At 34.3% G+C, this 27,704-nt stretch overlaps 1 protein-coding gene, 1 non-coding gene and 1 pseudogene across 5 annotated transcripts in view; 1 reads left to right on the top strand and 2 right to left on the bottom strand.

Annotated features, from left to right (window-relative positions):
* TMEM232 (transmembrane protein 232) overlaps positions 1–27,704 on the bottom strand; it is a 342,108-nt gene that overhangs the window by 269,624 nt on the left and 44,780 nt on the right. For all 4 annotated transcript variants that reach the window (XM_074382794.1, XM_074382800.1, XM_074382803.1 and 1 more), the window contains one exon: positions 13,911–14,047. In XM_074382794.1, the coding sequence (XP_074238895.1) occupies positions 13,911–14,029 (119 nt within the window). In that variant the 5' untranslated portion in view covers positions 14,030–14,047. The remainder of the gene's footprint in view (positions 1–13,910; positions 14,048–27,704) is intronic.
* LOC120364604 (cell division cycle-associated protein 2 pseudogene) lies at positions 2,219–4,050 on the top strand (annotated as a pseudogene).
* LOC120365770 (small nucleolar RNA SNORA51) lies at positions 25,906–26,037 on the bottom strand. The gene has a single exon (XR_005580624.1). It is a non-coding gene; the product is annotated as a small nucleolar RNA SNORA51 (small nucleolar RNA).

Raw genomic sequence — 27,704 nt, 5'->3', positions numbered from 1 at the left:
GCATCCTAGACTGAGATATCAAAGAATACATTAAAGATAAAGACAATAATGGAAAATGTACATCCACAGAAATACCAAGACTAAATACAAAAAGATCATTAGAGTTAATATTTTAAAATTCAGTGACTTTTTTAAATTCAATTTTTTATTTATAATCCACACCTAATAATTGGATAAAATGTGATGTTTCAGTGCATGTGTACATAGCCTAATGATAAAACTGGGATAATTGCCACAACTATCACTTTCAATATTTATCTTTTCTTTGTGGTGACAACATTGAAAGCCACCTCATTCCAGCTAGGATGGCTATTATTCAAAGTAACAAATGGTGAGGAGAAAAAAGAACTCAGACATTGTTGGTGGGAATGTAAGTTGGTACAGCCATAATGACCTCCACTACAGAGGTTTCTCAAAAACTAAAAATAGAATCACCATATAATCTAGCAATCCCATTACTAGGCACATAACCAAAGAAAATGAAATCAGTATGTGGAAGAGACATCTACATACCCACATTTATTGCAGCAGTATTCACGGTAGCCAAGATAATAGAATCAACCTATATGCCCATCTAATGATGAATGGATAGATAATTGTGTGTATGTGAGTGTGTGTAGTAGAATATTATAAAGCCATAAAACAGAATGAACTTCTGTTATTTGCAATAACATAGATGAACATGAACCTGAATAACACTATGTTAAAGCACATAAAGATGAACACCACATGATCTCATTCATATGTGGAATATTAAAAAGTTTATTTCATAGAATTAGAGAGTAGAATTGCTGTTACTAGAGTCTGAGGAGGAGGGTGGAGGGTGGGGGGAACCAGGAGAGGTAACTTAACAAAGTTACAGTTAAGAAGAATATGTTTTAGTGTTCTATTACACAGTAGAGTGACTATAGTAAATAACCATGTATTGAATATTTTAAGACAACCAGAAGAAAAGATTTTGAATGTTATCACCACAAAAAAATAAAAAAAGTTTAAAGCAGTGAAGATCTTTAAGACAGCAGTTTCACTAGAGAAAAACAGAATCCAGATTTTAGGGTACTAATCAATACCCAGCTTAAAAAAAGAAATGAAAATATTAAATATTGACTACATTTTGATACATTTGGTACTATAAGAAGTTAAAAATATGGAATTAATATAGAAATTTCAAATAACAATTAATATGGCTTCTTCTAAAGACCAGAAGTACCAGCAGAATGAAAGGAAGGTCTGGCTCCTTTTGGTGTGTATATTACATTTGCATGTTTGAGGAATTCAGGGACAGATTTATTAATCAGAAGGGCATAAATAAAGAGTAGGTTATATGAACATCTGCAGAAATTTATTCTATGAATACCGCCCCTGAATTTGTCATTTCTGACTCACTAATTTTGGGTCTGAGCTTTTGAAGTCAGACACTGGAAATATCCTGTCATCCTGATATCCATGTGATTGATTACAGCATCATCACATTATAGATATACAAAAGATTTATGGTATGAAACCAGAAATACAATCCTCATTTCATTTCAAAAAATATCTATAGTTTGATATGTTCTTTTATTGTCTTTATGTTTCTTTAGCTTTTACGTTCGTTTCACTTAGCAAATGAAATATTGTCTTAAGCTTTGGAAATGCAAGCCCACCTTCTTAGTAGTTACCAGTAAAGAAAACCCTAAAGAGAATAGAGAGAAGACTGTTGACACCCACTGAATTTTGAGAAGAGAGCCATTTAGAAGAAAATTGAAGGCTGAAAATATTTTCAAGAATAAAAGCCTACTTCTTTTTCTAAATGATTGCTCTTATACTTGAAAACATTCTATTCTTCATTTGGTAACAATCATGATTTTTTTTTTTTCCCCAGATAGAGTTTCACTCTTGTTGCCCAGGGTGGAGTGCAATGGCACGATCTCGGCTTACTGCAACCTCTGTCTCCTGGGTTCAAGCGATTCTCCTGCCTCAGCCTCCTGAGTAGCTGGGATTGCAGGCATGCAGCCACCATGCTCGACTAATTTTGTATTTTTAGTAGAGACAGGGTTTCTCCATGTTGGTCAGGCGGGTATCAAACTGCCGACCTCTGGTGATCTGTCAGCTTCAGCCTCCCGAAGTGCTGGGATTACAGGCATAAGCCACCGTTCCCAGCCAACAGTCATGATCTTTTCAAGGTTGTCTGTAAGAAGCCCACTTAGAAACAACGAAACTTCTGACGACTCTCCCGATGGATGCCAATTCAAAAGACAAGCCCCCTGGAACCAAGGAGTCAGCAATGAATAATGCTGGAAACGCCTCTTTGGTTTTGGGAACTGGGAAAATTAACTCCTCAGAAGCATGCCAAATTACCTCCTAATTCTTGCATACCAGATACTTTTAAATCGCCTTTGAACTTTTCCATAGTAACCGTAGAGCAATTGGGAATTACACCGAAAGCTCTGTTAGGAATTCTGCAGGAAAGTCATCAGCCTATCTTAAAAAATTCAGACGACATTCTACAGTTGCGGTGCAGGGCTCTCCTGAAACAAACCATCTGATTCGTTTCATCACGCAGCAGCAAAATATAAAGAATGGTAGGAAATCTTTGGCACAAGATTCTCCTTTCCAGGGCAGCCCTGCACTGTAACAAAACGTTAACGCTTTAAGAGAATGAATATCCGCCTTCCAGTCAGCTTTTCACTCCATAAGGGAAAACGAGAAAATGACCGGCCATCCAGAGTTCTCACAGGCAGGCAAGGTGTCCGAGGTGACAGACTTGACCAGAAAGGCAGGTCTTAGTGCATGCCAGCAGTCTGCGTTCCCTGCAGCGTTGTCCTCCAAACGTCAGAGAATATCCTATCAGAGGGACTTTGATGAAAATCTAATGGATGCTGAAGGAAAAGCAATTGATCTCCAGATATTCAATGATGATACAAACAGAAGATGTGCAGTTGAAACTTCTGCGGATCTTTCTGAGAAATTGCCTAAACCTGGTTCAACACAGTCTGGATTTTTAGTTGAAAAATTTTCCCCTTTCAGAGCTCACAGAGACTTCAAATGCACTCAAGATTGCTGACTGCGTAAGGATCAAGTGACGCCATTTCACCTGACACGTTCACGGCAGAAGTGAGCTCAGACAGAGTTCCTGATGTCAAGGCACCAGCTACTCCAGTGTGCAGGAAGGACCTTCCCTCCCCTGAGACCTTTGTACTTCTCTCTGTTCTGAAGAAACCCTCTATTAAGATGTGTCTAGAGAGCTTATAGGAACACTGTAACACTGTCTGTGATGATGATGATGGGACTCACCTGAGCATAATCTCAAATCTCACAAACTGTTGCAAAGATAGAGAAGCGGAAGATGAAGAAAAGTTGGAAGCACTGGCCTTCCTAAATATGAGGAAGAGGAAGAGAGTTACTTTTGGAGTGAAGTTAAGCTCGGAAGTGTTTGATGAATCTTTGCCAGCAAATACTCCATTGTGTAAAGGAGGAACATGTTTGTAAAAAGGACTTCAGTGATCTCAATTCCCTGCTGCTTGAGCAGTCACCAGTTCCTGAGCCATTACCTCAGCCAGATTTTGACAACAAAGAAGAGAATCTTGAAAACATAGAACCACTTCAAGTATCATCTGCTGTTCTGAGTTCTCCTAATAAGGCATCAATCTCTGAGACTCGTTCAGGCACCAATACCTTTAGTTCTTCAAATAACCATGAGAAAATATCTAACAAAAAATCAGTTGGTCAGTTTTGTAGAAGAGAGTTTTGCAACTTACTAAATACAGAAGTTCAGCCTTGTAAAGAAAAAAAATTAATAGGAGGAAGTCTCAAGAAACAGTGTACAAAGAGAGCATTTCCTAAGAATCAGGTTTTAAAAAGTTGCAGAAAGAAGAAAGGAAAGAGAAAGAACAGTGTTCAGAAGTTTTTATATCGGGGAAGAGACTTTCCTTCTAAGAAGCCCCTCTTCAGTCCTATTCCTAAGCTGCCTGAAGTGTCTGAGATGACACCTTCAGTTCCAAGTGTCCAAAGACTGGGTTCAGGTTATTTCAAATCAAATGGCAAACTGGAAGAAGTGAGGGCTCCTAAAAATGCAGTGAAAAGAAAGTATCTTTTGCCTCAGGATCCAGATTTGCATATGCATCAAGGCTTTGGTAAATATAATGTCTGAATTCTCCTCATATATAAAAAGTTCCTCATAGCTTGGTAATGCAACTTCTGATGATGATCCAAATACAAATATGATGAACATTGATGACAACAAAAATATTCCAAAAGCAAAAAATAAGTCGGAAAGTGAAAATGAACCCGAAGCTGGAACTGAGGGTCCTGTTTCTTGTGCTTCTGTAACAGAAGAACATGTGGCATTAGAGAGTCCTAAACCTGCTCTGATCCTGCAGCAGGGTCAAGAATTAGCTGCTGCTGTTCAAAACGCAGAAAACCTTTGTCAGATCTTTAAAATTTCACCAGATCTAAACATAGTGTGAAAGACAAGATGACTTCTTAGTAGCTGCAGAAGGAAAACTGCAATGCAGTCATTTAATGCCTAACTCACAAAAAGACTGTCATTGTTTAGATGTCTTAATTGAAAATATGAAAGAATCTAAAAGCCAAAGTAAGGATTTGGGAAGAATACCCATGGAAAGTAGCAGCGTTATGAGTCGCAGAGACAGGAAACATAGAAGACGCTCCACGTATTATTCTGATGGTCAAAGTTTACATTTGGAAAAAATGGAAATCACACACCCTCCTACAGTGTGAGCAGCTCTTTAGAAATTAGTTTAGAAAATTCTGAACTATGTAAAGATTTGTCTGACACCATTGAACAAACCTTTCAGCGGAGGAAGAGTGAAATCACAGTGTGACATAGCATGAGGCTACAGAAAGATTTGGAAAATGAAGGGCTTTGTGGATTTCACTTCCACTTCCTTCCACTTCCCACCAAAGCCAAAAGAACAATATGTACTTCTGACAACAGTGATTTTGATAGTACTGTATGTCTCCCAGAAAAGAAACTGTCCTCCAGACAAAACCAGGGATCGCACCTCCCATCTCAGATCAAAAAAACAGCCAGGGCCCTGCTGCTGGTTTTCTGATGAACCTGGTAAGAGGAGGAAGAGCTTCTGTGCATCTACATTTGCAAATACTAAAGCCGCTTCCCACTCCAAAGGCTACCGGAGAAGATCCTCTCTCAATGGGAAGAGAGAGAGCTCTCTGACTGCCTTGGAAAGGATTGAGGAAAGCAGAGAAAGAAAGCAGTACCTGACATTTCCTGCAGAGCCTGTGGCAAGAGGGAAAGTAACCATCTATGCTGATGTGATCTACAGTTGCCGTCCTCTGTTTAACCTCGGTGTTTCAAAAGTTCCTAAAAAATAAACTCATTTGAGTTGAACCAAAAAAAAAAAAAAAGAAAAGAAAGAAAAGAAACAACTTAACTTCTAAAGCGTAACATCCTCCCTTGTGAAATGCAATTAATAATCCCAAGAGGGTTAATTAGTAGGCATAGGCAACAGTACCCAAATTGATGTATTTAACTACTGAAGATGGACAAACTGCCTTCATTCTTTGGCTTCAAAGTTTATCTTTGTCTTTCTCCCATTAGCCAATGAAAGTAAAAGTAAATGAGTCTAATAGATTCATCTTACAACCAGTCATATGAATTTCTTTTTGACACTAGGTTAATCTTTCACTGAAGCCACAAAGAAAGGTTTGATGAAAGCAAGGACATCCCTTCTTGGGGAAGAGCTCACTGGAAACGTTAAGGGCAACAATACCTCAAAAAAGAAAATAGAATAGAACCACACACATGCTTATTTTTCTTCCCACAATACACATTTTTGCCAGAGAACGCTGTAAATCAGCTAGTTCAAATAGAGATACAGGTGTTAGGGAAAGCAGTCAAGTCTGAGTGACCAAAGTAGGTGTCAATGGATAAATTAATAATAATAATAATTGTAGTGTAGTTTCCTGTAGGATAATCTGTACAAAGTACATAGTGTATTGAAAGATCCCCTCTTTCTATCCTCAGGAAGTCACATTGAAGGCTACCTTGGTGTCTAGTAGAAAAAGAATGAGAATGGAAAAGAAAAAAGAACTGTTGCTGAGAATATTGGTCCCAAACCCGATTTATACTCTAGACAAACTGATTGTTGGCCAAGAAAACTCAGGCAGCAAATTAAGTTTCAGTTGTCCCACACTGGTACATTTACAGGTGCCTGGCAGAGAAGGGAATGCAAAGATTCTCTGGAGGAGGACGCATTTCTCCTACTTTTCAAAAAACAAGCAGAAATATTTTCCATCCAAGAGAAAGTGAGTAATGACAAGATACAAGGAAAAATATGGGAGAAATGAGAACAAGCAAAAACAAACACCTACTAAGACTCCAGTCACTGAAATAATCAGACACAAAATATAAAATTATCATGCTCATCCCACCACATGTTTAAAAAGATCTTCAGGGAATCAGAAATGTTAAGTTTACATAACAGATTTAAAGAAAACTAAATAAATTACTAAATCTAAGATATAATTTTGTAATTCAATGGATAGATTTCAGAATGGGAAAATTAGTCACATGAAAGACAAATCACAGATTAGAAAAAAAATTTCAAAATGCAGTAGAAAGAGAAAAACTTGGAAAAGGGGGAAGAAAGAGTAAAAGTTGTAACAGACTTAATGAGATGATCTCATACACATTTAATCAACACTCTGAGAAACAGAGAAAGAAAAGACAAGAAAACAAGTTGTCAAGGCAATATCTGTATAAATAATACCCAATAATTTTTCAGGAATGATGAAAGAAATATATATTCACAGATTCAAAAAGTTCCATCAAATCTAAGTAAGACAAGTTTTAAAATTATATTCTGACACATCACAGTAAAACTTAAGGAAACAGAAGACAGTAAGAAACAAAATTGCCAGGTCTGGGGGAAGGAAGCCAAAATAATCTTAAAGAAATGACATTAAAATTTCAGCTAACTTCTCAACAGCAATAATGGAAATTGTAAGACAGTGAAGTGATACCAACAATGTTCTAGAGGAAAAAAAGAATAAAAGTAATAATTCGGCAAAGATATTTTTATGTTTAGGTTTAAACATTTTCAATAATAAGAAAAAAGATATATGCAGACAAACAAAACCTGAGATTTTTGATGTTAACAACAAACAAATTTTGTTGTTTTTGTTAACAACAAAAATCTCAGTAAGGAAAATTCAAAAATCTTACAGCAGGCAAATGAGAAACAAGTCCAGAAATAAGGCCTAAGAAGAAAGAAGAGCTAAAAACCAATGAAAGTGGTAAACAGGAAATGAAATAGAAAGAAACACTGACTTTTTAAAATGGTAATAAAGTCTAGCAGAGGTAAATTAAAAAACACATAAGGTAGAATACCAAATAAGATTTGACCAAAAAAATGTTACTTTTTCAAAAACAAGCATGCTTAGATTTAGTTTTTGCTGTATTATTTTTTATTTTTAATTACTGTGGAAACAGATAGTTGTACATATTCATGGGATACTTGTGATATTTTGATACAAGCATACAATATTTAATTATCAAGCCAGGGTAATTGAAATATCCATCATCTCAAGCATTTATCATTTATTTGTGTTAGTAAGATTGCAATACCACTCTTTTAGTAATTTTGAAATAGACAATAAATTTTTGTTAAGTATAGTCACCCTATTGCGCTCTTAAACACTAGCTCTTATTCCTTCTATCTAACTGTATGTTGTCCCCATTAACCAACCTCTCTTCTTCCCCAACCCTTTACCCTTCCCAGCTTCTGTAAACCATCATTCTACTCCTTACCTTTATGAGATCAATTTATTGTAGTATCCACATATGAGTGACAACAGTGGTATTTGTTTTCTGTGCCTGAATTATTTTACTTAACACAATGTCTTCTAGTTCTACCTATGTTGGTGCAAGTGACAGGATTTATTCTTTTATGGTTTAATAATATTCCATTGGGCATATATATAACATTTTCTTTATCCTTTTATCATGCATGGACACTTAGATTGATTCTATATCTTAGCTATTGTGTATAATGCTACAATGAATATGAGAGAACAGACATCTCTTTTATTGTTTCTTTTTTTGTGGCAGGGTCTTGCTCTGTGGCCCAGGCTGTAATGCAGTGGTGCAATCTTTGCTCACTGCAACTTCTGCCTCCAGGGATCAAGCCTCCCATCTCAGCTTTTCAGGTAGCTGGGACTACAGATGCACACCACCATGCCTGGCTAATTTTTGTATTTTTTGTAGAGGCAGGTTTTGCCATGTTACCCAGGCTGGTCTCAAACTTCTGGGCCAAGAAATCTACCCACCTTGGCCTCCCAAAGTGTTGGGATAATAGGTGCCCAGCAAGCCACCACCTCTGGCCCAGATATCTCTTTAATATGCTGATTTCCCTTCTTTTGGACACATATCCTACAGTGACATTATGGGATCAAATGACAATTCTATTTTTGGTTTTCTGAGGAACCTCCATACTGTTTTCCATAATGGCTATGCTAAATTACATTCCCACCAACACTGTAGGGGCATTCCCCTTTCTCTACATCCTCACCAGCATCCATTACTGTCTCTCTAACAAAAGACAGTTTAGCTGGGGTGACATAATCTATCATTGTTGTTTTAATTTACATTTCTCTGATGATTAGTGATGTTGAGAATTTTTCCATATATCTATTGGCCATTTGATATCTTTTTCTGAGAAATGTCTAGTCAGATCTTTTACCCATATTTCAGTTAGATTATTTGGGATTTTGTTATTAAGATGTTTGAGTTCTTTATATATTCTGGTTAACAGTCCCTTGTCAGTCAAATGCTTAGAATATTCCTTTTAAAACAAGATTGAGGTGAAGATATTCAGAATTAATAAGAAAATTTAGTCATATTTGTGTACATAAAATCAATAAGTAAAAATTTACTTTTTTCTGGTAAAGGAAAATACAAATTTTAGAAATCTATATATGCATATAATTTGTAAATGGCATCAAAAATAGTAAATACATAGAAATAAATCTAACAATGCCTCTGTTGACAATACTGCTATGACAATGATGGACAATACCCATACGAAAAAAGCACTAAGACTGTATTGAGAAAATTTTATAAATAACTAAATAAATGGAGAGATATACCATGTTTGTAAATTAGAATATGGTAGTGATAAAGATGCTGTCTCCCCAAATTGATTTACAGATTCTGAAAAATCCAATTAAAAACTCCCTGCAAGTTTTTGAAAACAAAATATGACAAGCTGGTTTCCAAATTAAGATGTAAGATACCACTGAAGAAAAACAAGTTTGGAAAAATCTATCATATTGACTATTAAATGTTATTACTAAACCATAGTAATTAAGGCAGTTTGGTGTTGCTATGGAAATAATAGACAAATGGGCCAGTGAGGCAGCATATAGAGAAGATAAGCATATCAAATACATGTGAATGCTTGAGTTATACAATAATTTTTTTTCCATACGTGGTATTGATGAATTGAGTATGCACATTTTAAAAAGAAAATCATACTTGTGCTTAATATTATTCACAAAAATTTCCACATAAATTATAGACATGAAAGAGAAAATAAGGTTTTTAGAAAATAATGTACAAGACCATCTAGATGATCTGGTGGTTGGGAAAGGTTTTTTAACCAAAATACAAAAAAGAAGGCTAATCATAAAATATTTACATATTTGACTTTATAAAAATTAATAATTTCTGGTCACTAAATTTTATATACATATCCTCTGACCCAGCAATTCCACTCAAAAATTTGTACATTAAGATGTATGCCATGATGCCCATACAGGAATGTATGAAACATTGTTCATAATAATCATAAACAAAATAATTCAAATATCCAAAATAACAGAATTAATGGATAATTTGCAACACATCAGTAAAATACACCAGTGAAATGTATAAATAAGCAGTAAAAATAATATAGCTAAACTCAACAACCTTAATGAATCTTAAAAACATAATAACTGTACCATTTTTAAGACTTCCATATAATTAAAGGCATAACAAAAACAAAGTTAAAGGATAAGTCACACCTTGGGAGAATTTATAATAAATATTTAGTAAAACTAAATATTTCTTATGTTAATAAGAAAACACATATAAGTAACTCTAACAGCAACAAACATAAAAAGATGTTTATCCTCATAGTTATTTATTAGGAATATTGAAAAATTAGTTTTGAGACAAGTGTCACCTTTGACCTATTAGCAAAAATTAAGAAATCTAAGATGATACCCATATGAAAAAAACACTAAAACCATATTGAGAAAATTTTATAAATAACTAAATATATGGAAAGATATACCATATTTCTAAATTATAATATGGTTATGATAAAAATGTTAAGTCTAGCCAATTGATCTGTTAGGTGTTGGTGAAGATAAGGTGTGTGTGTGTGTGTATGTGTGTGTGTGTGTGTGTATATACATATACAGATTGAGATACTCTGGAGACCCATAGAAGCATCAAGTAAATTTTGAAAAATAATAAATCAAAAATTATACTTGGCCAGGCAAAACGGCTCATGTCTATAACCCCAGCACTTAGGGAGGCCAAGGTGGGAGAGCCATTTGAGGTCAGGAGTTTGAAAGCAGCCTCAGCACAAAGCAAAATTCATCTCTACAAAAATACTTTTTAAAATTATCCAGGTATGGTGACATGTTCCTGTGATTCCAGCTACTCCAGAGGCTGAAACAGAAGGATCTCTTGAGACCAGGAATTCAAGACTGTAGTGAGCTAGGATTACATCACTGCACTCCATCCTGGAAGGTAGAGTCAGACCCTATCTCAAAAAATAAAAATATCAAAACAAAAAATAAATACTTGCACAGATACACAAGGAGAAATGTGCAATGATTTTCACAATGGCATTGATTTTATTGTCAAAAATATAGAAAATAATAAAGTAAATAAAGAAAATACATTATATTAGAATGTTCAGCAATTAAAATGAATAAAGAAAATACATAATTATCAATATGGATTAAAGTTAAAACATAGTATTGATTTTTTTAAAAAGCCAAGTCATAATAAATTTATTATGTAGAATTACAATAACAAATGTGAAAAATACAATTTCATATTCATGTATATTAAAGTAGAAAAATGAACTGGAATGATATACACCACAACTACTATAGTTAAAAGCACATATGTTTAAACAGCTGAAACTGTATCTCTTGAAGTACTCTTTATTCAAGAAAATTATTTGAAACAAACATCATAATATGTGCCTCAGGGTACTGAGGCTTCTATAACAAAACAATATAAACTGGGTGACTTAAACATTTTATTCCTCCTTGTTCCAGAAGCTAGGAAATCCAAAGATAGGGTGCCAGCATGGACTGGTATTGATGAGAGCTGTGTTTTTGGCTTACATACAGCTGCCTTCTTGCTGCATCCTCACACAGAGGAGAGAATAAGTGCTGGTAGCTCTTCCTCTTCTTGTAAGGACACTAATCTCATCATGAGAGCTCTACCAATATGACCTCATCTATGCCCAATTACCTCCCAAAGGCCATACTTCCTACTACCACCACTTTGGGTTACAATTTCACTTTGTTAACTCCAGGGCTTTTCAAATTTGTTTAAACGAAAAACCTAACGCATTTCTTTTTAGCATAGTATCTGTTACTATCTGGTTTTCTATGAATAACATAAGAGATTGTACAGTATTCTTTATGAATTGTGGTACCCATAATGCACATTGAGATTGAGACCTCAACATATGAATTTTGGGGGGACACACACATTCAGCCCATAACAATATGCCAACATCTTAAATTCTACGTGTGTATATCACTATACTTTTCTAAGCTTTTAGCAATTTCTTAAAAATTTAAAAATCATACAAAATTTTTTAATTATCAAGAAATATTGATCTAGTAACAACACATTTTCACCTAGTAAGTTATTTTTCCTAATAAAAATTATGGACATTGAACAGAAATTAATATTCCTTAAAATGTGTTCCATGAGTTCATTCTGGTGAAAAGAGCTATATAGGTAGTACTGGCAAGGTCAGCTCTGTCTCTGTATTAGTTTGTTCTCAAACTGCTCTAAAGACAGCACTTGAGACTGGGTAATTTATAAACAAAAGAGGTTTAACTGACTCACAGTTCCACCTGGCTGGGGAGGCCTCAGGAAATTTACAATCATGGCAGAGGTGGAAAGGGAAGCAAGGCACCTCTTACATGGTGGCAGGAGAGTCTGAGAAGGGGGAAGTACCAGACACTTATAAAACAACCAGATCTCATGAGAACTAACTCACTCACTATCATGAGAACAGCAAGGGGAAATCCACCCCCATGATCCAATCACCTCCTACCAAGTCCCTCATTTGACACATGGGGATTACAACTCAAGATGATACTTGAATGGGGACATAGAGCCAAACTGTATCAGCCCCCCTAATGCAGATTTATACTACACATGGGCATATTTTAAAACTAAGCCAGGCACAGAGGCTCATGCCTGTAATTCCAACACTTTGGGAGGAAAAGGAGGGCCAATCACTTGAGGCCAGGATTCAGCATCAGCCTGGACATAAAAGCAAAACCCTATCTCCACACACACAAATTTTTTTTTTAATTAGCCAGGCATAATGGCACATGCCTGGGGTGCCAGCTACTCAGAAGGCTGAGGCAGGAGGATCACCTGAACCCAGGAGTTCAAGGTTATAGTAAGCTATAATCACACCACTGAACTCCAGCCTGTGTATCCTTGTCTCTAAAAAAAAATAATAATAAGTAAATAAATAAATAAGGAAACAAACAAAAAAGCTGAGAATTTTTGGAGCAAAGAAAGCAATTGCACTTTGTTAGATCCAGGGCTTTTGAAATTTGTTTAAATGAAGAATCTAACCTCCTTTTCAGCAATGTATCTATAACTATCTGGTAGACTGAAAATGGCATAAAAGATTATACTCCATTCTTTGTGAATTCCGGTATCCATAATACACATTTGATATAATCAGTTTAATCGCTGTCTACATAATTTCTGTTTCAATTTTTTTTCTTATAAACATTTCTATTGTATTCTACTATTCAGAAACATTTAATTGAATTAGTCATTCTATTATAAAGCATTTGCTATTTTCAATTCTGAAATGTAATTCAAACTACTCTGAACATTTTCATACAAATTATTTTCCTTCTGTTTACCTACATCCCATTAGTAACAGAATTATCTATTCATGATTTGTATATTCAGGTCTTATTGCTTTTTATTTCTAGCATCCTTGACCATTTAGATGCACTGACCAGTTTTGCTTATTTCTTCAGCATATTATTAAACATATTCTGTATGTTTATATGAATAATAGCAAAACTGTTCAATGTTTTAATAATACATTGAATTTTATTTTCTTCTCTGTAGGACTGTAGATGGATAACAACTTCTTCTGCCACTTTTTTTATAATATGGGTCACTATGGTATTGAGACAAGGATACCACAGAAAACAACTAGAAAAAGTGCATTATTTGTGACTGTAAAGTCTTTGTGAAAGTTCTTTTAAATTACTCTTGCACTCATTGTAGAAACTTTATTCCAAGGAAACAATTTGACATATAGAAAAACATTCTATTTTGGTGAAATTTGAAATAGCAAAGGTCTTAGAAATAAATAAAATTCTTCATGATACAGGAGCTATCAAATATTTTCTCATGTAATTTACACATGTTTATAACAAATTAAGTAAACATGAGTATAGATCATTATTTCAAACAAAAAGTGTAGAATTCAAAATTTTAGAAAGCATGTAATCACAAATAAGCAAGGCTATTTAAAGAAACTTCAGCAAACTTTAAAATTTTAATCTTTGGTTAGAAAACTATGGGTGAATTTTTATTTTTCACAATTTTCTATATTCTCTACAATACATATGGGTCCTATAATTTTTTTTTTCTAGCTTACCTTGATTTCTGACTCCTTTCTCCACTTAAATGTTGAAAATTTAACTTCCAGCATTCTTCATTATAAGGGGAAGATATGCCTCCATATGTATTTATCATAGGTGATTTATTAACAGGCATATTCACAGATCATAAATTCTAAAAGGAATATTAAATGTATGTTAGCATACAAATGTACTCATTATCAAACAATACAGGTTATGCAAATTTATTATTTTTGGAAAAGTAGCAAGAACTAAAGTTAGGCTTAAGAACATTCTATATTAAGGAAGAATTTAAATATATAAGTAAGCTATAAGGATATTATGGAAATAAGTATAAAAAGTTACAATTATAAATGTATCTATCCATATATCTAGTCTTTATTATGCTTTAGCACTTTTATCAGCAAAACCATTGAAGGAGCAGCATGGCATGGTAGCTAAGAGGACAGGCTATACAACTAGACTAAGTGCTCTGTGCCTCAGCTTCCTCACCTGTATGAGAAGAGTATTTCCTCATAGAGTTCTTGTGAGAAATAAATAGTTCAATATATGTAAACTGCTGATATAGGAATATAAATGGCCTAGTATATAGGAAATTTTATGTAATCACTTGTAATCATATTATTGTTTTCTGTTCTTTAAAGATTCTCATAAATTCCTTTTCATATCTCCTTTTTGTCATTTAGACAGTGCTTTTTCTGCTTGTCTTACAACTAATTTTTTTTCTTTTTATTCATATCTGAGTATATTCTATTAGTGTATGACCAAAACTAAAACATTCTATATGTGTTTAGTGGAATTTTAGTCAGCAAAATGAAGTAATGAAAGGGTAGTGATATTTACATTGCAGTATTTTGCCTTTCATTTTAAAAATAGCTAAATGTAAAAATTGATCATTAGATTGGTCAAAGTTTTGGCAGGAACCACAGAACACACTCAGATAGGGTACCTGAATCAGGGTATTCTTTCCAGAGACATATACAACCAGATAGTTCTGTTCTCAGGGACTGATAAGAATGAAATAAACTATTATCACTCTTAGGACTGAAGAGGAAGATAGATCAAGACAGAATAGCTATTAAGGAATTGTGTTTAATAAAAAGCTTTGGACTTTAAGCAAGAAATGCAGCCAACCTGAGGTTTCCCTCTAAGAGAGAGCCTGCAGGATAGAAATTCCAATCTCACTCTCCTTGCATGCTCCACTCCAGTCATCAACGAGAACACATGGACACAGGGAGGGGAACATCACACATCATGGCCTGTCAGGGGGTGGGGGATTAGGGGAGGCATAGCATTAAACGAAATACCTAATGTAGATGATGTGTTGATGGGTACAGCAAACCACTGTGGCACGTGTATACCTATGTAACAAACCTGCATGTTCTGTACGTGTATCCCAAAACTTAAAGTATATATTTTTTTAAAAAGCCCACTATCCACAAAACAGCATGTATCAGAAATATCTAGAAATATAAATTTGAGTTAGACATACCCTTAGATAAATTGGTTTAAAGCATTTAATGCCAAGTGGATGGAAAAGAAAAAACTATAGGCCATCAAGGGAGAAAAAAAGAAAATGAAGGCTAAAACAGGTTTTTGTGTTTGTTATATTAGGCAAATTGCTCTGAAGCTTTTGGCTGTTTCCTGAGATCTTTCACAGAGTTGGCTATGGTTAGTCATTTTTTTTTTTTTTTTTTTAGTTTCAAGAAGTTTAATTGTTTTAAACATTATCTTTTAATCACTGAACTTATTGTCCAAAAATTGCCCACCTCTGCTGGTAATAGTGGTAGATATTTGCACTTTCTGCTCAACATGCAAGTTCCACAATGCCCTGTTAAAGAAAACCTCTCCAGTTGGATGGGGTAAAACCCTCAAAGATATAAGTTTTTAAATGCCTACTCTCAATTTCTGGCTTATCTTAGCAGTACTGGCAAAAGTGTTTAACCAATACAAGTTTGTAAATCACTATGTGAATAGTATTGTGATATATAAGAGAAACAATTTGTGCCCCCTAATATATTTTATTACCTAGGATTGCTTTTGACAAAGAGTAATGGGAACAAGAGCTAAATAACTTCAAATTTCCAAAAAAAAGAACTTAATACCTCCAGAAATATTTCTCATAGAGATGTCAAAATTAAATCCTCAGTAAACAAACAAAAAGTTTCAAAATAACCCTCCCTACCCACAAAAAATAAAAATATAGAATCTAAAAATATCATCAACTTTCAGAAAAATATTAGTTCTTTTCTAAAGATATTCTTCCCATTTAGATTTTCTAAAGATATCAAATTCCCAGTAGAGCCCAATGCTTGGAGATATCAACAAAAGAATTTATAATAGTAATTATTATTATTTTTGCATGAAAATAGGGCCACATTGCATGGTGTGTTATTTTAAGATTCATTTTCCAACTCCAACACAAACCATAAAAAATCTGAGAAAATGTAAGCATTTAATTTTTAATGTTATTTTGCAGTTATTGTAATTTATATCAAGTCTGTTTTTTAACCCACTTTTCACATAATTAGCTAAACTAGCAAAGTAAAAATTCATCATATTTTTACCCTAATTTACTGATGGCAAAATAAACTTTACTAGACCTTTCTTGGTCAAGAAAAAACAATAATCAAGAAGCAGGAATGTGCAAAGGAGTTAATTTGTATTAACAATATAGTAATAATGAAGTAATAAATGTAAATTTCACAAGTGTTTACAGTGAATCATATAAAATTAAGAAGGTAAAAATGTTTAACTTGCATGAATGTGAAAAAAGTAATGAAGCAAATAATGATGATATTATTCCAAAGAAATAAGAAACGAAGAATTTTTAGCAGTCTTTTATATATATACATGTAGTTTCATTTTGTGAAGTGCTAAAACCAAAGTATGTTATTTCTGAATATGTATGTCTAATGAAGCAATAAATATCACCTTTTAAATGCCATTTATGTAAAGCATAAAAAAGTTCAAACTAAAAAATTTTTTAAAGTATTAATTATTTCTTCTGTTGGCTGTAGCCAACAGCATTTTGTGTTGCTAAGACTAAAAAAATAGTTAATTGACAAGAGTCACAGACTGCATCAGAGATTTCCAATGTATCTTTGCCATGTACTCGGCACTGGTGGACAACATAGTGCAATGCACTTAGCACTGGCTGACGTCATCGCAACTTGATAAATGCACAGACATTGCAAACTTGGGCAACTGCTTTACCACAAGTGCAATTTGGACATATTAGTGATATAAACGTAGAACGGTTATATTGGCCCCATTATTTACAAGTATAATTAGCTCTGAATCTCTGAATAGTATAAAACTAGAAAAGCTTGCATTTTATTATATAGATATAAAAATATAAATATATGTTTATATTTTATATAAATACACATATATATTTTAGATGGAGTCTTGCTCTATCACCCAGACTGGATGGAGTGCACTGACATGACCTTGGCTCAGTGCAACCTCTGCCTCATGGGTTCAAGTAATTATCTGCCTCAGCCTCCGGAGTAGCTGGGATTACAGGTGCACACCACCATGCCCGGCTAGTTTTTGTATTTTTAGTAAAGAGGGGTTTCATTATGTTGATCAGGCTGGTCTCCATCTCCTGACCTCAAGTGATCTGCCCAACTCAGCCTCCCAAAGTGCTGGGATTACAGATATAAGCCACTGTGCCCAGCCTTAAAAATTCTTTAAAGTTAAGTTTTGTGTAGGACTGCTGCAATAGTAGGTAATCATTTTGAGTAGTTATTGAAATGGAGAAGTTTATACAAGAAACCTTCTAGAAGCTGAGAAATACTGACTCCAGCCAAGTAACAACGACAAAATTGAAACAAAAGAAAAACAAGCCTGGCCGGGCGCGGTGGCTCAAGCCTGTAATCCCAGCACTTTGGGAGGTCGAGACGGGTGGATCACGAGGTCAAGAAATCGAGACCATCCTGGTCAACATGGTGAAACCCTGTCTCTACTAAAAATACAAAAAATTAGCTGGGCATGGTGGCGCGTGCCTGTAATCCCAGCTACTCAGGAGGCTGAGGCAGGAGAATTGCCTGAACCCGGGAGGCGGAGGTTGCGGTGAGCCGAGATCGCGCCATTGCACTCCAGCCTGGGTAACAAGAGTGAAACTCCGTCTCAAAAAAAAAAAAAAAAAAAAAGAAAGAAAGAAAAACAAGGACTTCATTTCTACAACTGCATGGAGCTGTATTCTGCCAAACATCTGGAAGACCTTAGAAGCAAATTCCTTACCAAAGCCTCCAAGTAACAGACTAGCTCAGCTGGCACCTTTTCTCCACCCCCAGCATTATTGAGCAAATGTTATTGACAAATACAAATTGCATATATTTATGTTGTATAATGTGATGTTTTCACATATGCATACATTGTAAAATGATTACCACAGTCAGGCTAATTAATATCTCCATTACTTCACAGTGGTCTTCATTTCTCTGATGATTAGTGATGTAGAGCATCTTTTCATATACCTATTGGCCATTTGTATGTCTTCTTTTGACAACTGTCTATCCAGGTTCTATGTTCATTTTTTTAAATTGTCTCTTTTTTCTATTGAGTTGTCTGAGTGCCTGAAATATTTTGGATATGAACCTTTTTGTGTATGTGTGATGTACAAATATTTTTTACAGCTGCTATCTTAGTGTCAATTTGTGAGACATTGAGCAGAGAACCCAGCTGAATCTCCCTAGATTTATGACCTAAAGAACTGTGAGATAGTAAATGAATGTTATTTTAAACTTTTAAGTTGTGGTAATTTATTTTGGTAGCAATAGAAAACTAAAACAAGATATCCCATAATTTAGCAATTATCATTGAAGTGGGTGATAATCTTTACATTGCAGTCTGTAAAAAGTTATCTCTAGGCATTGTACTGTTTGATAGAATGTTTAAATTTATTTTCTAAAGAACATTCACACATAAGGAGTTCATGAACCCAGAAGCCATTTCTTTCTTTAAAATGCAATTTAAGTATGGGTAAAATTTAACAGGAGAACTTATTGAAACTGGCTGCTGGTTAAAAGTTGACATTAAATTTTGAAAATACAGCATAACTTTATGTTAGACAAAAAACTTAACATTCTTAAATGATGAAATGTTTAAAAAATTCTTCTTTGATTCTCATCATCATACCTAGGTAAGACTCATTTTTCTACCATGAATATTATTGAAACAAAACACAGAAACAGTGGAGAGATACATTAGTTCATGCAAAGAATACTACCGAAATTCAACCCAAATATGACAAAATTAAGAGGCATCAGAAAGATCAATGGTCATATTAAAAATGTTGATATTTATATACCTAACGTGTGTTCCATGTATACACATGGGTTGTTTGCTTGTTTGTTTATTTATTTATTTAGAGACATAATCTCCCTCTGTCACCCAGGCTGGAGTGCAATGGCGTAGTCTTGGCTCACTGCAGCCTCCACCTCCCAGGTTCAAGTGATTCTCCTGCCTCAGCCTCCTGAGTAACTGGAATTACAGACGCCCACCACCACCCCCAGCTAATTTTTGTATTTTTAGTAGAGACTGAGTTTCACCATGTTGGCCAAAATGGTCTCGAACTCCTGACCTCAGGTAATTTGCCTGCCGTGGCCTCCCAAAGTGTTGTTATTACAGGCATAAGCCATAAGCCACCACACCTGGCCTGACTTTATATATATTTCGAGTAGTTTTAAGTTCTGAGCAAAATTGGAGAGGAAAGCACAGAAATTTCCCATATACCTCCTACTCCCATACCTGTCCTATTATCAACATCTGGACCAGAATGGTACATGTGATATAATTGATGAACCTATATCAACATATCATAATTACCCAAAGTCCATAGTTTACACTAGGGTTCACTCTTGGTGTTGTACATTCTATGGGTTTGTACAAATGTATAATGCCATGTATCCATTATGGTACCATACAGAGTATTTGCGATGCCTTAAAAATCCTCTGTGTTCTCCCTATTTATCAGCCCTACCACCCCCGCCCCCAAACAGGCCTGGCAAATAGTCTTTTTTACTGTCTAGAATTTTGCCTTTTCCAGAATGTCATATAATTGGAATGAAACACTATTTAGCTGATTTTTATATTTTTAGTAGAGACAGGGTTTCACCATGTTGGCCAGGATGATCTCAATCTCTTGACCTCATGATCCACCCACCTCGGCCTTCCAAAGTGCTGGGATTACAGGTATGAGCCACCTCGACTGGCCTTTTGATACATTTTTGGTCCACTTTTTAATCATATTGTTTGTCTACTTCTTTTTGTGTCTGTAAGAGTTCTTTGTATATTTTGAATAACATCTTTTATTGGATAAGTCTTTTGCAAATGATTCCTCCCACTTTGTGCTGCCTGTCTTCTCATTTTATTGGGATTGTCTTTAACAGAGCAGAAGTTTGAAATTTAATCAATTTTAAACTGCTTATCAATTTTTTTTCATAGATCATATCTTTGGTGTCTTATCTAAAAAGTCATTACCATACTCCAGGTCATCTAGATTTTTTATCTGCATATAGATTTTTAATATATGAAATTACTGTTTCCTTAATATCTTTGTTTTGTTATAATTGAGAAATGACAAAAAGTTATGAGCATAATATTTATCTCCCTGTTACATGTATTTTCACTCAATAATATGTATAATTTTATAATTGTTTTCTTTTCCCGTGTTATATTTGTCTTGACTGTATTTATCAAAAGCAATTTTATATCTGTTGATTCTAATTATTTACATTTGGTTTTTGGATATCTTTTTTAGTTTTCATTTTATAGTAATTATCTTTCATTGTAATTTTTCCAAGACAATTTGGGAGTTTTAAAATTGGTACTTTACAGAGAGTTGGAAAAGCATCTTTAAAAAGTAATCTACATGGCAGCTGATTCCTTACATCCTAACTCCAGACCTATTACATTTAGGTCTGGAGTTGTCTAGGAATGCGTGTTTGTCTTGTTTTGTTTTAAGATCCCCAGGTGAGTCTAATATGCACCCCGAGGCTAGGTGCAGTGGCTCACAACTATAATCCCAGCACTTCGGGAGACCGAGGCAGGTGGATCATCTCAGGTAGGGAGTTCGAGACCAGCCTGGCCAATGTGGTGAAACTCTGTCCCTGCTAAAAATACAAAAATTAGCTGGGCATGGTGGCACACGCCTATAATCCCAGCTACTTAGGAGGCTGAAGCACGAGAATTGCTTGAACCTGAAAGGCAAAGGCTGTGGTGAGCCGATGTGCCACTACACTCCAGCCTAGGCAACTCTGTCTCAAAAAACAAAGCACAACAAAAATGCAACCTGAGTAGCTTAAAGTAACTGTATAACAAAAATCAGAGCTTTCATATAAACATGAAAAAATATAAGGTTTGCAGAGATGTAAGAAGTAGAATCTTTTCTTTTTTTTTTTTTTTTTTTTTTTGGTCTTCTTTCATTTTGCTCTTTATCTTTTGTCAAGTACAATCCCTTACTCTAGCATAAACATTTTTCTATTATAGAGTAAAACCATATTCTAGTGCAGAAAACCATCTCTATAAAGAAGCTACCTTAAAATTTAAATATGTATCATAGGATGAGCATGTAGATATGTCTTTTGTCTTTTTTGAAAAAAAAAAGGAAAATAATTAGAATCAGAAAATCTGTGTTAAAATAACTACACTGACTTTAACATATTTTTCGTATTTGAGGAAGCGGGGTTCAGATGGTCACAGTAGTTAGGGAAGGAGGGAAAAAGAAAGTAAAATCACCTTAAGAGCTTTGAAATTAACCCAACAAATCTGATTTTCCTTAAAGGAGAAAGGAAAAGGGGATATGGTTAGGGGGAGAGAAGAATCTGCAAAGAGAAAGGAAGAAAAGGGGTAAAGAGAGAGAGAAAAGAGAAGGTCAAGGGCAAAGCAAAATGGTGATTGTTTCAAACTATACATGACGACACTCCAACACCATGATTCTGCCAATACCATTCTCGACTTTCTAAGAGCTTCAGCAGAGAGGTTGAGGAGGAGGAAAATGGAAAGTTCGTAAAAGCCAGAAAAGCCAGGGGAGGTAGTTCTTCATTGGCTCATTGGTTGAAAATCTCTTGCATATGACAATTTCTCAGGCCGTGTTGATAGCCATGAAACACTAGAAATTTGCCCAAGGGGTAAGACTCCCAATGATGCCTGAAAGGACTGAGGACCAGGGAGGAATGAAAACAGCTACACCTGTACTTTCTATGGCAATTGCTTCTCGGAGGAGCAGAGCAGCAGGAAGGTGGGCAGGAATGCTAAGTATTTGGCTTCTGCATCCCTCCTCCCTAATTATTCAGTAAGCACTCCCTACTTGTTCAAGTTTCAGCTTTCTCATCTGTAAAACAGAAATGATAATATCTAAGCAGAGTTGCCTGAGGATTAAATAAGATAAAATATTTCCCATATTGAAGGGTGTCATTAAATGATAGTCATTTAATAGTTGAAAGTGAGAAAAAGATTAAATATCTACCTTTGTCCAAAAAAGTGGGGGAGTTGTGTTATTCATTGTTGGACTTAAATTCTCAAAGGGACTTAGAAGTAGAATGTAATATATAAATGATTGAGAACCATCTGCCAGAAGAGATTAGCAAAAACAAGTTACAATTACAAGTTTAAGTGAAGTTGAGTAATAGAACTTGGTCACAAATACTGATCAGTAATGGAGTTGAAACACTTAGCTTCTAAAATGCTATTTGCTAAAAAGAGATTCTTGAACATTCAGCTTTTAAAACACTATTTGCTAAAATCTGTTGCAGAAATTATTCATATCATTTCATTCCTTCTCAGGACATTTACATGCATACAGCATGTTGACTTGTGAATTGTACAAAAAGAAGCCAACAGTAGCATATTTCATGATATTTCATAGTCTTTAGGAACGCCCAGACCATTTTATAACAGAAATAAAAAATTAAAATTAGGCAGCTAAAATTTTTAATTTCTTCTGCTATTAAGTATAAGACTCATTTATTTTTTTACTTTGCAGGAAAATCACAATTAAATGTAAAGAGAGTAAAATGAACTTGTTAAATTGAATTACTTCACTTTTACATCACTATCAACAAGAGCTATAGTTTTCCCTGAATCCACCAAAGATAATGTCAAAGTAAAACTTAGCTTTATGTAAATTTAAATTATCCTTAATATTAAAATATCCTTTTGTTTTCTGTTGTTCCCAAGCACAGGGTACTCATTGAATTTGCTGACAGAAATAGAAATAATACCTTAAGTGAATAAAAGTGACCTGAATGATTGAATTGCTCTCCTTTTAAAATAAGCAAAATCTAATTAAATGAAATGTTTAAAAAAATATTTTAGATACCAACTATTTCTAGGATCCAGCTTTCTGCTTCCCCTAACATTCTTGGCTTACAAAGCATTCCACTGTGGAAGACAGTCTGCAGTAGCTGCCAGATTTTCTCTACCACTTCCCAGGGGTAAATTCTGATATTTAAATTGAGTTCAAAGATTTACCTTGAATATTTATCTGAAGAGGCAAAAAAATGGCTTGATTTAAGGTTTCCATTATATCAGATATGGCTTTTATATTAAATGGTATTTATTCTTAACTTTATTCTACTACAAAAAATGTAATATCTGGAATATAGTTTTTTGCTATGACCTCAGCTTTGAAATGATCTCTCCAAGACTGACAATAATCTCCAAGTGGACAAATTCACTAAGAGTTTTTCAATACTGATCTTACCTGATCCCTCCACAGTATCTAACCTTGCCAATTATCCCTTCTGGAAATAAGTGTCTTCTTTTCTGTTCATCATTACACTCCTAGGACCTTTGGCTTTTCTCCCTCTCAGACTCCTGTGTGGTATAATGGGTAAGTGTGCAATGCAGGAATCAGCAGCTTACTTTAATATTGGCTCCAGAACAGACTATGTCTGTTTCATTGTGCAGGTTACTTAAACTGCAGGTGCCTCAGTTACCTAGTCTACAAATACGGATTATATTCCTATTTCTTGTTAACAGGTCCTTACTATCCAAGTGGAGGGAAATACTTCTTACTTATTATGTGGTTTTTTGGCATAATAACCTTTTTTTTATTGCATTTTAGGTTTTGGGGTACATGTGATGAACATGCAAGATTGTTGCATAGGTACACACATGGCAGTGTGGTTTGCTGCCTTCCGTCCCCTCACCTGTATCTGTCATTTCTCCCCATGCTATCTCTTCCCACCTCCCCACCCCCTCACCCCTCCCCCATTTCCCCCCAATGGACCCCAGTGTGTAGTGCTCCCCTCCCTGTGTCCATGTGTTCTCATTGTTCAACACCCGCCTATGAGTGAGAATGTACGGTCAACCCTTTTAATTAATTATATAAATGCACTAAGCAATAAACACTTTAAATATCAAACAATTTCAAAATTATTACATCAAAGTGTGCGAGTTTAATTGATAACTGTAAAATCTAGGTTGAAAGTAAATGGAGATTGATTAACCTTTGTGCATGCTTGGCCTTTTATAATACAATATTAAAAGTACTGATTCATAATTATATAGATTTAACAATTTTTCAGCATTAAATTACAAATTACAAAGATATATACACATACATATATGTTGTGGCCTTGTAACATACACATACACACACACACACACACACACACACACACACACACACATATATATAGAGAGAGAGAGAGACAGAGAGACAGAGAGAGTACATATGATTCTCTTAGATGTTTAAGCAACCAAGAAAAACAATATATGATGTAATAATCAAAGAATAACCAGCACACTTAAACAAAAACTACTTTTAAAATTGTTAATAAAATTGTTTAAATTATTTTATCATTGTCTGTTTTATTATGCTCATTCTTTCTTTCCAGAATATCTTCCTAAGGCTTTTAATAATTTTACTATTATTATGCCTTTTTAGAGTTTCAACAATCTTATTATATCCTATACAAAAATACATAAAATTTTGAGCCATCCAAGGTTTTAGAATCTGGGGCAGTATGGGAAAGGGTACTTATTGGGAAATATTATCTAATAACCTAGCAGCAAAAATTTCAAAACAAAACATAAGAAAACCAAACCTAGGGATTTCAATAAAAATTAATTCATTATAATGGAGATGGGTTAGTCTCAGAAGAGCAAAGATGATTTAATACTATAAAATCTATTTTTATAAACCATAACATTAATGTATTGATGTATTTAAAGCAAAAAAAAGTAGGAAATATTTTTATATATGCCAAAGAATAATTCAGTTTCTATTTATGATTCGAAAAACAAAAAAAATCTTTGCAATCTAAGAACAGTTTTCCTTATTTTAATTAAATGTATCTAGGAATAACTAAACAAACATGACAATTAATGATAAAACTTTGGAAGCTTTATCTTAAAAGCCAGAAACAATACAAGGGTATCCACACCGTTACTACTATTCAAAATGTAATAGGCAGTTGCAGTCAAGAATAATATTAAAAGAATAAAGAACATGAATACATGAAAAGAAAAGATACCCTATTTATTTCTTAAATATTTACATAAAAATTTCTGAAGAATCTGTACATACAAAAAATAGATTATACCCCATTAAAAAGAGATTTCTGGATAAACAATTAATATAGAAAAATTAGTGATATGGGTTTTAATGCCAGTAAAGATGGCTTTTGGCTCCTGTCTCAAAAAGCAACTTTGAAGGACTGAAGAAGGAAACATGAAATCCAAGATTAAATTATTTTATTTTTATTATAGATTAAAAGAAAATTAAAAAAAAAATTGAGCTAAACCCCTGGAGAAATCAAAACCTATTTTAAACAGGTTAGTCAACGAGACTCTGCGAACACAAATTAGTAAATGGTAGTTATTTTTTCTTAACTACTGATAAGTATGCAACAACAAACAAGAAAAATTTAACAAAGCTATAGAAGCAATATAATTTCTATGCTTGACCAAATGAACATGTAGAGAATTCTATATTTATTTATTAGAGAATATACATTTTTCCCAAATACACAAAACCAATTTCTCTCTCTTTTTTTTCTATGTGCCCCCTATGCACAATATAGACCAGATACAGGGCCTAGTCTGAGGCATATGTGGGGTGTGTTTACCCTGTCTCTTTTTCTGTACAGTCAGTGCAAGCACACAGTTGGTGGTAAGCACCAGGAGATCAAGAATTTCTAAAACTTGGTCACATTCTAGCTTAGAAAGTATGTTTTAACAAATTGCAAAATGTAGGTAATCTACATAAGTAGATTATATTCACTGACATCAAAACACAATTGTTTGAAAATTATAACAAAAGGATAAATTAACCCTACAAATATAGGGAAATAAAAAATAACAATTCTAAGTCACCTAGGGCTCAAAAAAAAAGAAGTAACAATGAAATCTTAAAAATATTTAGAATTAAATGACAGTAAAATGGTACATATAAAAACTTATGATGTGCAAGAAAATGGCACTTCAGAGGAAATTTTACATAAACATTCATCTAACAGCAAGGGAAACCTAAAAATTAATTACCAAACATTAGAAATGAGAAAAATAAAAGCAAAATAGATCCCAAAAAAGTGGAAGTTAAGAGAAATTTTAAGAGCAGATATCAGTAACATACAGAATAATATCTGAGAAGGATCAACAAAGCTAATAGGATCAAAATCATTAATCTTCAGAAAATTCAAATTAAAAGCATAATGAAATACTATTTCACACTAACTAGAATGGCTAACATTAAAAAGAACTGACAATACCAAATTTTGAGGAATATAGATCAATAAAACTCTAATATGTTGCTGATTGAAATAAGCTATAACAATGTAGGAAATCTATTTGTGCCTTTGTGAGTTAATTGTATATCTATACCCTGACCCAGAAATTTCACTCCCAAAGAAATGAAAACATTGTTATAAAAATATTTGTACAAGAATGGCTATAGTAGTGTTATTCACAATAGTTCCAAACTAGAAACAACTCAACCATCTATTAGTGGGAAAATGGATTAACAATTTGTGGTATGTTTATATAATAGGATTATTCTCAGTAATAACAAAGAACAAATTACTGCTACATGCAACGACATGCATAAATCTCAAAAATATTACATTGAGTAAAAAAAGCCAAACACAAGAGTATACATACTATATGATTTCATATATGCAAAGTTCAAGCACAGATAAAACTACTGCATGGTGATGGTCTTTGGGAGTCTAGAAGGTGTAAGGACTGAACAGAAGGTGGCATAATGGAAATGTTTTCTATTAGGGGTGGTAACATGGGTAGATGTATGTATCAAAACTCATTGTGATGGATTAAATTTCTAAAGATGACCACAGCAATATCTCCCATACTGTATGTTGTTGTGCAATGTGACCTTGCCACTCCCCCATACAAGAGATAGCGTCTAATCCCAATCCTTGTGAATCTGAGCTTAATTAGTGATTTAGTTGACTAACAGAATATGGCAGAAGTGACATTCTAGGACTTAAACGGCCAGACCACTAAAAAAAACCTTATAGTTTGCTCCTGGGTCTCTTGGGACATGCAGAATCCAGCCACCATGCTATGAGAAGCCAATGCCACATGGAGAGCCATATATAGAGAATCAGGTTTATAGCTCTAACCAAATGCCCAGCTGAGTTTCCAAGTGACAGCAAGGAGAAACTGCTAGGCATATGAGACAGCCGTAAACCTTCAGATGACTAGAGACTCAGCTGACATCAAACCACATCTTGTGGTTTAAGGAGATACCTCATATGATAATCACCCAACCAAGACAGTCAACTTCAAAACTGTAGGAGCCAATTTAAAAAAAACAAAATCGTTTTCAGCCACTTAGT

Source organism: Saimiri boliviensis, chromosome 1 (genome assembly GCF_048565385.1).
Source record: "Saimiri boliviensis isolate mSaiBol1 chromosome 1, mSaiBol1.pri, whole genome shotgun sequence".
NCBI lineage: Eukaryota > Metazoa > Chordata > Mammalia > Primates > Cebidae > Saimiri > Saimiri boliviensis.
The sequence above is the reverse complement of the archived record's forward strand: the minus strand, read 5'-3'. Positions and strand labels throughout refer to the sequence as shown.